The sequence below is a fragment of the Nesoenas mayeri genome (assembly GCF_963082525.1).
Source record: "Nesoenas mayeri genome assembly, chromosome: 13".
Lineage (NCBI taxonomy): Eukaryota > Metazoa > Chordata > Aves > Columbiformes > Columbidae > Nesoenas > Nesoenas mayeri.
The window spans coordinates 18,640,633-18,654,211 of NC_137550.1; the positions used below are offsets into that span (position 1 = coordinate 18,640,633).

Consider the following 13,579-nt stretch of genomic DNA (forward strand, 5'->3'; position numbering starts at 1 on the left):
AATTGGGCTCACTGCCATTTCTGAACACGCTGATCTGTCATCTGGTGCATCTACATTAAAAACTGTTTTGCCGCGTTAAAATCAATTCTTTGTTTTGGCTTTGGATGTTTTGCATTCTTGCTCACAGTTGGGTTGGTGTTATGTGAGCAGGGCAGGGCTGTGGGTTCATACTCGTACACTCACGTAGTTGCAGACATACTTTACACAAGAAGTAAAACATTCCAAAACCTCAGATCAGAAGATGAAGATATTTTTCAAACCCCAAACAAAAGCAATAAATGGAAATAAGGCTTAACTTTGTCAATTTTCACCCCTCCCACAATAAATCTCAAAAATCTTGGCTTTTATCTTAGATGGATAACACAATAGGCACCAGGGTACACCAATATTACGCAAATGCTTCATGTGCTATCAATTATTTTGGAAGTATTCATCATCTGAGTTGTGAAATGGTTTGGCTTTTTTTTCTAATGGACAGTGTATGAAGATGAGAGGGTTAGGCTGACACGCTCTTTCTCTTGTGCTTGTGTAGGTATATTTGAAAGTCATTTCAGCAGAACACAGCAGCGACCAGAGCTCTCCCCTCGGTACCCAGCCCCTCCGGGCCTGGGGGGTCACGGGGAGTCAGAGATGATCTGTGTTACATGAAAGGGAAATAGGGGTGAAGAGAGCAATAAGATTTAGTGTGCTGCTAAAAAGCATTTGGATGTTATGAAATGGAGAAATCAAGAGAAGGCATTCCATGGGGATGCAGCTGTGCAAGCCCGAGTGCCGGGGACGTTCGGTCTGCGAGGATGAGGAAGGCGAACGCCCCTCGGGGAGCGGGGCTGGCACCGCAGCAGGGCACCTACCCTGCCCAGGACCTGTCCTACCAAAAGGATTCTTGGAACACGTGCCCTGCTAAAATAGAGTGTGGCTAAGGTGAATATACAGCTTGGGATGAAATAACAGAAATGAAGCTTGTGAAGAATTTCCACAGCGATCTTGATTTTCAGATTTAATGTACTTATTGATTCAACGGGATTTACTGTGGAACCACTTTGAACAATGGTCTTTCCCAAGGCTGATACTCTCCGTTTGCGTTGCGCTGCTAGCCACGGCTGAGTTAACGTTTTACACTTCTTTCTTGTGTTTCTTAAGACCATCTCTTTTTAGTCATTAGCACAGATTGATTCCATCAACATTTCCCCAATCATTTTGAACTTCAGAATATGTATTGCCCAGAAAGCAATATGTCCTGTACTGTTCTCTCAGCTGTCAATGCTTGATTTCATCCTTAGCTGGATTCCATATATGGATGTCAGTGCTTTAGTTTTCAAAATTAATCATGCTGGGTAGGTGAAAGCTGAGTTAAATTTCCCAAAGGTCAAACATATTTTTGAGCAGAAAATCTGTATATTGCAGGTCCTATGCTGTGTCCCTGGCATAGTACTGTTGCTCTACTAGTGAATCCTGAAAGCAAACAGTTGTGGCTCTTGAGATTGCACAATTTAAATAAGCTGGTAGTTTGAGCATCCTTCTGGTCCTTCTAATTTGTCTGTTTGCATTACCCAGGTTGAGATAATTTCTATAGCTTTTCAGTTTAGCTCAGGTGAGCGCTAGGGTAAGATGGTTTGCAGAATTCTGCAGAAGACATTCCCAAGAGAAGACCTGAAAAGAATGAAGCCCTGGGGCGTGGGAGCACAGCTGTCCTGCCGCCAGCGCTATGTGTCTGACTTTCAGACGTGGGGAGCAGTCAGGGCTGTGTTGACCCTGTGGATGCTGAGTTCCAGCAAGCTTTTACTGCCTTGGTCCAAAACTGACTTAAATGGGAGCAACGTTACCATCCCTATGGGTTAAATGTATTGCAACAGGTAATAAATTGAAGTGAACTTGACTGTGGGGGGCCACACAATCCTGATGAGTTCCCTGGGACTCTGGTGAGTGCACCGCACAGAACTGCTCCGGCCTGGTTCTAAGTGACGGCAAGTCAGAACTGCTCAGAACCTACAAATATCTCTTAGATTTTCCATAAAGTGGCATCTTGGGTGCAACGCTGAAGTCCCTGTCGCTCAAGCGCCCACATGAAGTGTTGAGGACACGGGTGGGTGCTGAAGCCTCACTTTGCACCCTGCCCAGCAGCCTAAGTCTGGAACCTGACCCTCGAACAGCTCAGGTCCTGAGCCCATGCACAGCACCCGGCTGGGCCAGGCAGCCTCCGAGGGGGCAGCAGCACCAGCAAACTGGAACCAAACGTCTTGATCAAACAGCATCATACACACCATCTTTTCTTATCAACGTCAGAGTTTATTAATTTATAAAACCAGGTCAAAGTGATACAACAAGTACATAAATAAGTACAGTAACAGACGTACATCCCATGAAGAGAATGAAGAACATGGCACTGTGTATTTTGTTGTCTTATGTGATGAGAAACTGGAAAAATGCAACACTGCATTTTACTAAATGATGCTTAGGATTTTTTTTTTTTGCCTTTCTTAAAAAGTGTTTATTATAAAATAAATACACAATCTGGATTCCACCTGTCCTGTCACAAACACAGAAAGCAGGTTGCCTTCTTCTTCTTAAAAAAAAAATTACAAACGCTGTACACTTTCCACTTAGTCTCTTTTCACCAGCTACTGCTACAAACAGACACCACCTGTGCGGTGAGGAGTGAACTGCACATCACTGGAGTTCCTCAGAACCTCCTCCTTACAACGTCTTCACCAAAAGAACTAGAAGGTTAATTCATGACTTATTAGAAGATTTATAATAACATTTTGCATGTCTGCAGAACATTTCAACCCTGTAGACGCTACATGCACAGGGTGTTGCTGATGTCAATCTGCTTCTTCTACAGTTGCACTGCAGTAACCTCTGGTCTTATGCCCTCAGTTAGGACACGCTGCACCCTTCCGAACACCCGGACGGGATTTATGGAGGCAGAGGCTGCGGTCCCGTGGAAGGGCGGTGGGACAGCAGCTCACTTTGCTCTCCTTTTAACAAGCAGTGACACGGGACCTGTAATGGCCTCGCGGCGGTTCAGACCGTGCACAGCAACACCGTATCGGTGCTGTCGGGAAAGGGCAAAACACTGCCTGCTGGTGACGGACAAAGTGTGAGAAACAGCCCCGGGACAGGGACACCGGGCAGGGGAGCAGGAGACACTGCAGGGCCCAGCAGAGACTCCGCTGTGGCCATGGAGGGACCAGGGGGGTCGTCCCTGCAGCCCATGGGGGCTTGGAAAGAGAACCCCGTGATTCTTACTGATTCCAGATCAAAGTATTTTGTTCTTCCAAATCCATGCGGTTGATGGAGGAGCTCCCTTTTGAGCGTGTTTTCCTGTTACACGGTGGACTGTGTCGCGTGCTTGGTAGGTAGGGAAGCATTCCTAAATATTATCTGCTCTCTGTCCAGGCTTAGGGACAACGATGTGGTTACATACAGACAGGATCGCTAAGGACCTGCGATCACCCTATCCATGTTCTTCTAATTCCTTCCGCCTTTCTTCAGCTTTGTGTCTGTTCTCCTCCCTGGCTCTCTCAGAGCAGCATCACGCTCTCTCGAGGCTGCCGGCAAAATCAAAACCCTCACTCTCCCTGTTGATTTCACAGCCTCTGGCTCTGAGCGTTTCCATAAAGCTTCGTTTGCATGTGATTGACCAGCACTATTCCTGTCTGCTTGGGGAGAAGAAACCGGGAGCAAAGGCAGGGTCACCAACACAACAAGGCTTCTCCCAGCTTAACACCGCAGCTGTGAGGCTGTGCACTATTTTGGTGACTCTTCAGAGAAACCATGTTTAAAATTCCACTTTTTTCAGCAGCTGAGAGCCACCTTTCTTAAACACCCCGTAAACATGCTATACTAAATTGAACAATCTCTCAGATTTGTTTTTCACAATGATAACAGAGCTGCCGCCTTCTAAAGGCCCACTGGAGCTGTTTGGGGTTTGTCATGGGACAGAGCTGTCCTTGGAGCGTGAGAATTGAGAGGCCACCCTCAGAAAAATGCAGAAGATTAGGTTTGTAACAGATCAGAATGCATAAATTAAGCACTGTTGCAACTCCTAAGGAGTTATTAATAGGGAGGTTTAACCCTCTAGGTGTTTTGCAAGTACTGCAAGTACTTCACCACTTGCTGCCCCGTCAGTTTGCCAGCCGAGACCATGTGCTAATAGGGCCCAGAAGAATGAAGTTATTAGGGCTATGATAGAGCTAACACTTCACATTTTTTAGAGAAGTGGGTGGAGGAAACAGTGAAAACCACTTAAAAGTGAACATTTGCTCAAATTGCTACAAAAATACAGTGATTGCCACTAACACCTGCTGTTCGGTTTATGGACTCGGTTTGCTCAGCTACAAGACATCATCCCAAAGGCAGGCTGCTTAGGAGTTTGTTCGTTTAAATCTGTTTGTAATGTCTCCAACACAAGTATTCTTATCACTTGTATTTTTCCTCCACTACTAAAAAAACACCCCAAAAAAAAACCACCAAAGAAAAAAACCAAACCAAACCAAAAACTTGAGTCCTTTCAACACCAGAAATGGTGTAAATTCAGCACAGGAAATAATGCTCTCTGTAGCTCCTGCACGTTTATTAGGTGTCCTTCTTTTCATTAGTTCGATTAACTTCCCAAATAATAATAATAATAATACAAATGTTCTGTTTTCTCTTTTTAACTTGCAAAGAACTGCAGCTCTGGGAAAGTACAGCCTCTCTTTCTCCTTCCCCCCAGGAGCACAGAGCCTCCCGGTCTCTTGAAGGAGATATTTGAACGGTTGACACAGACCACTACACATAAAGCAGCAAATTTGCTGTGCATGATGTGAATAATTACTGCATTATAGTTTTGGTTTGTAGGGCAACTGTTGACTTAAGCAAAATAAGCCTGCAGTCCAGCTGCAGATCCAAGTTTTCATAAGTTTTCTTGTGTTTCTCCCTCCAGTGCTGTCTCCCTTAACAGTGACCCTTTTCAGACTTCTCCAGGTACAAAACCTTCACCAAATCCTCCAGCTCAGTCCTGCACACTCTGCTTTCACACATTTGGCTGATCTGAGCTTCTCCCTCGCTAAATATTTTCCACTGGCCTGAAAACAAAAACACAAAGAAGACAGATACTGACTTAGAAAAGGGCACCGGGAACTCTGAAGACATTTACAAGCTCTCTCCAGAGCAGCTGATTCACAGTGATCAAAGGGAGAATGTCCAGTCCTCCCATGGAAAATATTCAGAGTATCTTACAATCACGTAACATATTCCATGCAAAATAACTTTGTTAAAAATCATAAACAAGGACCGAATATTATTTCTTTCTTTAATGAAGTAGTACTGTGAGCTGACCCTCTTTTTTCAGCCATTTATGACATTGGATACTCTGCTTTATGACAAGAGTATGTGAAAATCTAACTGATGGTAAACCAAAGTATTTAAAAGTTGGGAAGCAATAAGTATTAAGTGCTTCAAGCACTGTGGACTTGGCCTGTGTGTAATGCAAACTGTGTTTGCTGGATATTTATATTTCTATGTATTTTTGATGATGTTAATAGAAATATCCGCTGTCCTAGTAACCAGAACATCGTACTACAGATAACAATGACATGTTTATGGATGGTTGACAGCAAAAAATTAGGATGCTTTTTGTATGAAAAGGTGTCTCCTTCTCACCAATCCTGTGTAATCAAGAATATATTATTCCTGGGGAAAATACTTCATTGCCTATTGAGAGACCTCAGAGAAAAATGACAACTTGTAATGCAAAGGAACTGGGAACTAAAAATGTCTATACCTTAATTTAGCTATCAAATTAAGTGTCATGGCCCAAGCTGGATGAAATACAAAAAAAAATGGAATCAAGAGTGACAAAAGAATTACAGGTCCCTTCAAAAGACAGATTTTAATAGAGAAGATATTGTTAAGAACATGGAAAGGTTTCTTTCAAATGTAACTTATATGTATATAGGAGAACTCCTTGAATCAACTCTGAATTTTTTCCCTTCTAAACGACCTTCTAAAAAATTGGGGCATCTTATCATGTTACTTAAATAAATACAAATTGTGCTGCTGTACTGACATCAGTCATATTTCAGACTTACGGCAGTATGGGCAGAAAACAGCCGATCTTGCATTTTATCCAAATACAGCATGGACATAAACTGCTATTATATGTATCTATATTTTAAATTGCTGTGTTTTGATTATTTAAATTTCAACTCAGAAAAGATTGGAGCCATGTGCTGATGGAAAAATTAGTAGAGCTGTTTGTGCTGAGTAAGAGAGAATGTTTTTCAAGGCTATGATTATATGGAGAATAGAAACCTGAAGAGGTCACAGTTTTACTTACTAGGGGTTGTCCTTGTTATCTGCTTGAAGTAAGGAAGTTCTTCAAATTCTCTCTTGGACACTTTTTCAACGTAGAAGTGACGCAGAATCCCTTCAGCAAAGGAATGAGAAATGCGTGTTACTGGAAATGTGCCTGTTCTAAACTGAGTTGCTGTCCCAGCCCTGTGTAGTGTTACTGTCCAGTCCAGTCACATTGTGAAATAACCCCTTACCTATAGTGTGAACCCTTCCTTGGCGTGAGTAAATGTAGAATTACAACAGAAGCCAAAACCCCAGCGTCTTGGAGTAAAACCATTATCATTTTGCAGTCAGGTACCATTTTGCCTGTCATGAGCAGCACTGTCAGATCATCACAAGGCTCTGTGGCTTCTTGCACACACACGGTCATTATTAACCGTCTCACCCTGAGTGACGTTCTCCTGCTCACACTTTGGGCTTGGCTTTGTGCTTTAAAGTGCTTTCTAGAAATGTACCATATGTGTGTTTCACAGTATCACAGTATGTTTGGGATTGGAAGGGACCTCAAAAGATCATCTCGTCCAATTCCTATGGGGATCACTTGCTTTTTGCTTCAAGTAGGTCACGTGGACAGGATTTTTAGGAGGCCCCCGATAATCGTTATACTACAAATTAAGGATTTTCAGAAATGCTTGGGCTTCTGAATGCTTTTCTATTATTTTTTCCAATTTTACCTGTTGGTCTAGTAAAATACATTGTTTCCATCCTTAACACGTTTTTGCCTGTATTCCAGACCATCATGGGTGCAGCATCACTAAGGTAGACAGGGCAGACTGATGTCAATGGAAAGCATTTTGGTCCATCCTAAATAAGAACCTCCACGCACTTGGTTCAAACCCATTTCTCTGCAATAAATTACACAGGTTTTTGCTCACAACCGTCTGTCACTGTGCGTTTGCTCACAGTCAATGGTGAGACCTTGCAGAACTTGGGCTTTTTGTGTTCCTAATGGTTTTTGTGCAGTGAAACCTGAGTATGTTGGAAATGGCGATATCCCGGCTTGCCAGAACAGCAGTCTCAAGATGCTTGGGTTTGTAAATTGTTCTGGGATTTTAATGGAAGATGATACACTGTTTAAAGAAAGAACTTGCTCCACTCACCTTTTCTAATTGTCCACACATGTATTTCTACTTGAGGTGGTTTTTCAGTCTCTACGGCAATTTTTCTGATGGTTTCCCCTTCCTCTGTGAAAACGGATTCATAGACGGGAAATGTCTCCTTCCCACAGAAGTAATCTTTGTTGTCAAAGGTTTGACTTGGCACTTCTTCTGTTTAAAAAAAAGCCCAAAACACATATTGCAGCTGTAATCAAGTCCTCCAGAACTTACTTGGTACCAAAAGCCAAGCAGGTTTAATTTAAAAGTAGAATTTTCACTTGCATGGCCACTCAAACCCACCTCCAGCTAACCCCCAGCCATTTAATAGTGTTTTGTTCTGCTAGATTCTGATGGCCTGTCTGTGGTGGCAAGACAGTATTCACTTTTATAATCTAGTTTCTTAAGGAAATGAGCTGTGTAAAACCACGTGGCCTGTGAGACTCCTCTCAGGTTTTGAACCTGTTGTCCAATTTTCAAGCAGATTTGCAATAATGGCAGAAGTCTCAGAAGAAGTAAAATAACTACATGAAAATTGGTGGTTGGATGGCGTGAAGAGACCAGAAATGAGGCTTCGCTGAGGAAAAGGGCAGGCAGAACCTCCAAGGTTTGCATTTTGGCGGGCAGCGCAGGCCTGAGCAGGCCGCACCTGGTAAAGTCACCGAGCAGATACGCAGAAATTGTAATTATTCTGTTGGTAATTGGAAGCTAGACAAGAATGTAAGGGAGATGATGCAACTCAGAAACTCAGGCTACTGTTTGTGGAAAAAAAACCCTAATAATTAATACATCTCCACACATACAGGGCAGACTGCAGGAAGAGGTTCGGCTTTCTTAAAAATCGGCACATAGAACCTCAAAGAAAGACACAGCAACTTTCTTTTTGCTGTTAAATTTTCTATTGAGGTCTGTTAGCCGGGTTTTGCTGACTGTTCTCATCAAAAATGAGCCAAATAAAAGCTGTGGATTCATAAGTGTCCAAAAGGATGTCGATAAACACCCCCGCCTGCCCACGGCCAGCCAGAGAAGACGGGAGGCGTGTGTTCTACAAATGATTTCTGTATACGACTAAACAACTCATTTCCTCAGAGCTTTTCTGCCCAGAGCGTCACCGAACAAACACAGAAATGGGCCGTGCAGATTCGAAAAGAAGTTTAAAGGCACAGAAGGGAACTGGATACTCCTTTACCCCTTATATCCTACACAACATGGCTGGGCGTTTGGCAGGCTGTCAGCAGATTCATGTTAGCAGATTTTTCACTAGTTGTAGGCATCGATTTTAGTAAGTAATGTCTATGTAATTTTAATCATTAGTGCGGCATAGAAACAATGCTAAATTTGTGAAAAGTTAGTATGTAAGGATTAGGTTACATAACTGACACCAATCAATTTATAATCAGGGGTTTTGAATCCTTCTGGTACATTTTAAAAAGCAGAAACGATACTATCTCCATGCAAATTTTCACAAGCTAGAACATGATTTGAAGCTTCTGAGGGCACTGCGGTGGGGAAAGGGTTGGGAGAGTCTTTTGACAGTAATGTGCTTTTTGGGTAGGTTTCTGTAATATTCTCTTTGGAAATGAGTGTCCGTCAGTCGTGGAAAGGTAGAGACAGGCAGAGAGTGATGGGCAGCTCCGCCTGTCCCACCTGGAGGTCTCTGCACCCCCAGGAGAACCGCGGGCACAGCTACTGCCGCTTTCATCACATCTTCTGCTGACCAGAAGGCTTGAGCCGAGCCCCTTAACATGCACAAAGAAAAGGTGTCTGTGATCAACTTTGTTTTACCTGGACAGACTTTACAGCATTTTCCTTCTACTTTCTGAGGGTATTTGCAGGGATATTGTTCTGGACAGTGAATTTTCTTACATTCTTGTTTGGTGATGTTGCAGGTGCACAACACACACTCTACGATTCCAAAGGCCCGCAGATTAGGATGCCAAGATTCACCGTGTGAGTATGTTTTGCCGTTCGAAACACAAACTATGGAAGAAGAGAAAAAGTACAACTGGAAAAGGTATGTTCACTGGCTACCTCTCTATGAACAGCCATTTGATTCATGCACTTTTGTTTAAAGCAGGGTCTCTATACATAACTTGTTATCGTCTCTGGCCCATTTCTCTGCTTTTGAACTTTAACTTGGAGTTTTGCTACTTAAAATGAGTCTAAGCCTGTGGTCACCCTTTCCTGAGCAGTTTTGCTGCCTTGACTCCAACTCTGCTGACACTGTTTTGAGGAGAACACTGGAGGTTGCTGAGTCTTTGACTATAATAGCTCCTCCCCAACGCACACATTTCAGTTCTGCATCATTAACCACCTTATAAAACTCACTCCTTCCCCTCCTGATCTCACTCCACGCCCAGGACACAGCCTGTTTACATTGGCCCTGGCTTCTAGAATTGAATCTGCAGATGACAGGATCATGACATTTGCTACTGCGGCATCTACACAACCTTCCTACCATTAGCTGAACGTGGCTTTTGCGGGGAGAGCCGCGCTATCGTATCGGCAGGAGGGACTGGGGCCACCTGCAATAAGAATTGCTTTTGCGTGAGACCTCCTGCTACACAACACACAGAACAAAGCAAGGGAATGTTGCAAAATTAACGTTTAATGTCCTTTGTGGGAATATCTATGTCTAAAGTTATATAGAGACGTTTGGCTTTTGGAATCACAGGAAAACAGTGACATGAAAGGGACTGAAATTTCATTCCAATAGCATCGAAGCACCTCAGAATATTTATTTGTCAGTGCCCTTGGGAGACAGAGAAATAGAGCTGACACAAGGAGAGTGGAAAAATCCATGCCTGGTGGGAGCCAGTTTGGGTCACCCGGCAGTTAATGGGAATTATATCACTTTACACCATGTTTGCATTTGTCCTATAAACCTTACATCTTTCTTTTAAAATATTTTATAAACACAAAGAAAAATGCAAACTAATCCTAACAAGGTGAAAGAAAGGGCACCGCCTGATTTCTGAAAGCAGCTAAAGTGAACCTGGGATATGTTGTAAATATTTCCAATTCTTCTAATATGCCATCATTTTTATTAATGCCTTTATTTGTAAAATATGTTCCTATTTTGCCTGTAACTTTCAAAAGCAATTTAATTTTTATCTGTAATCTGAAATTTACATCTAACTGGTAACAGATGTGACCAACTGGTTATACTTTACTGAGTTACTGAGATTTATGGGGAGCGTTCTTTGCAAAGTATTGTCTTTCAGGAGGTTTTGCTATCATTTGGTTTATAATTTGCTACTTTTTAACTCTTTCTTAAGACATGTTTTTATTTTAGAGGTAGGCAACACGGTTGGTTGTTTTTTTCTCAAATAAAAGCAAAGTGTTATCTGTATCCTAAGAACATGGGAGAAAAAACTACAGATTAGAAAACTGGTAAGTACTTGGCTGCTCAGCAGGCTTCTTACACACTTAAATACTATATTATTAGTTATATTTATGCTTATATGGATATGTTTTTCCCTGCTAGAGTTCTCCAGATCCTTTATGGATACAAATATTTCATTACTTCTCCCTGGCAGGGGAGGGGATAATACATAACACTGTGTAGATACATATTCTTTCTGTTTTAAGGTTTTGTTTAGCACAGAACAGTTAAATAATTACTCTGAGGTAGCAGATGAAGCCTCCAGTAGAAGCCAAAATATGGCAATTAACTTCTAGTTCCCCAATGACCTGTTTTTAGTGCTCTTCATATTTAGAACGGTAAATCTGTATCCATGCAACTGCACAGTATTTGCATGTCAGAACTGTTTGTGTTTATTTTTTAACTTGTTGAAATGCGTCTCAAGGGGCATGGGCGTTAATTAATAGAACACTTGTTAACTGCGCGAGAACAAAAGAAAATCCATGGTCAGCATTCCCATTTCCATCATGGGGATCTCTCAGACGTGTCTGAGGTTGTGGCACGTACTCTGCACTGCATCCAGAACTATGCTATTCGTCTATATTCTCTCTGTTTGCTGAAACAAATCAGTTAGAAATTGCTTTGGTGATGTCTTCATGTGTGAATTACATGTCAAAGATATTGCACTGCATGGAAATTCCTGCTCATAGATTCAGCATAAAACACTGGCATGATCTGAATGTTTTTTCATGCTTGTTCAGGTGGATAATAAAGATCCTATGGCCAACATTCCTTCTGTTAGTTAATACCTTAAAAGATTAGTTGGCCCTAATACAAGGGCTTTTAACTCTTTGTGGGCAGTTTCTAAGTGCACACTGACTGATATTTGTGGGTAGATGCTCTTCTGAACATGCATTTTTACAGCTTTTTATGGCTCTTAGGGCTGTTCCTGCAGACTTTTGTTCACTGTGATACACCCACCGTGGGAACCGAGCATCCCACCCTTTCTATTGTACAAACCCTGCTGTCCCACCAACTGGAGAACTGATATTTTCCCTCTATTTTTGCCCCCCCTGTAATGCAGCAGGAATATGGCTTAGTCATGTTTAGATAAGGTTTGCCTCTTGATACTATGAAAAAGCTTTACGGTCTGAGATTTGTGCGGCAGTTTAAACATCATCTGTTAGCTCCAAAATAAGAGCGTAAAGAAAATGACCACAAATCATTTCCTACGGGACAAGTCACTGTGTGAACCAGTTAGCAAATCTGATTCACATTGGGTCTCTGGATACCAACGGGAATTCCCAAGATGCAGCTGTATATTTTGAGAAGTCTTTTTGAGCGATATGTGATTGATTCCTGACCCAGAGTAATACTATAATAACTCATCTTTACCTCGTCCGTGCTTATGCTTGTTGTTGATGACAATTTGCACTATTGTTCCCGACGCTTGCTGGGGATCTGGAAGGACTCCGCGGTTACTCCTGGCACTGGGAAATCGTGGAATGTTGACAACCTGCCTCGCGGAGCCGGGTGACAGGTCGTAGTGGGAGCGATGGTACGAGTGTCTCTGGGCGCAGAAAGAGAGCAGGGAAGTAAGTGTCTCATTCCAACGATCATGGGAAAAAGGCTGTACCTGAAGCTTAACACAGGCAACGAGAGAGTTGCCACTGTCATCGGACATCATTACATGTAATGAATGGCACCATTCTAAAGAACGGCCATTCAGGTTTTGCGGATGTAATAGTTAACGTGGTAATGAGGTCATCTACACATACGCAGTTGTAACTCCTCTCACCAGGCTGTATATGTCAGTGTAGGTGTCTATACCTGTGGTGTGTGTAGGTGGTCATCCCAAGTCCCTAATCAAGTCAATGGACACAGAGGCAATTTTAGAACTTGACCTGCTGTGGATCTCTGTATCATAAGGAGATGAATCACAACCTCAAAGTGCCTGTTGTGCTCCTTGTATTAAAAATGGTGTGCAGAGCCAGATATCTACTCTAGTTTAAGATTAGATGAGAGGAATTGTAAGCCAGTCTAGTTTTCCTCATCAAAATTGCTTTCTATGGGGGCTGCAGTGGCAGAGCACGTCCAGAATGACCATGCAGCTTCGTCTGCTTGCAGCTCTAAACTCTCCTGCACCCCAGGGTCAGCCAACCTTGCGCACGCTGAACAAAACCTTTCTACAATCTGTCTTACAAACTGGGAAGCCTCATTTTATTTGCAGAGGAAAGCAGTAGTTGTGGTAGTGTGCAGCGTGGTTTTTAGAGCAAAAACACTGGTTGTTTTCTGACAATTATTTTCCAAAAGATCCACGGGCATAAAGGCATAGTATATAGTATAGCAGTTATTTTATAAGGCATGATTATTCTCACTAATCCAAAGACCTGTTGTTTCATGTATTTAGGTAGTGCACCTAATGCTTAAAAGCTCTTCATATTCTCTCCAAATGCTATTATACAAATAATCTCTTGATGAGTAAGTTGTTAATGGATACTTTCAGGCCCAGATATAGCGAAGCTCCCAAAAGCAAACTTATACATGTGTATATATCAACTGGGAAACAACGGTTTGCAATTATGATTTAAAAGTGATGCTTGCACAGCAAACAAAACACTGGTGAATTTTATTCTTATAGACCATATACAACAAAGACCAAATCCAGAGCCTGCAGGAGCTCGTGGGAGTTTATAATTCAGAGTTATTCATGAATTCAGGTTGAGTTTATTAGGGGGTTTGCAGAAGTGAAAGAAACCTATTTTGGGCTAGATTCACAGAA

At 42.3% G+C, this 13,579-nt stretch overlaps 1 protein-coding gene across 1 annotated transcript in view; it reads right to left on the reverse strand.

Moving 5' to 3' along the window:
- Positions 1 to 4,938: 4,938 nt before the first annotated feature.
- CHRDL1 (chordin like 1) overlaps positions 4,939 to 13,579 on the reverse strand; it is a gene marked incomplete at both ends in the record, with an annotated part of 32,687 nt that continues 24,046 nt past the window's right edge. Inside the window, 5 exons of the mRNA XM_080352592.1 lie at positions 4,939 to 5,069; positions 6,323 to 6,412; positions 7,440 to 7,607; positions 9,219 to 9,413; positions 12,193 to 12,367. Of these exons, the coding sequence (XP_080208718.1) occupies positions 4,939 to 5,069; positions 6,323 to 6,412; positions 7,440 to 7,607; positions 9,219 to 9,413; positions 12,193 to 12,367 (759 nt within the window). The remainder of the gene's footprint in view (positions 5,070 to 6,322; positions 6,413 to 7,439; positions 7,608 to 9,218; positions 9,414 to 12,192; positions 12,368 to 13,579) is intronic.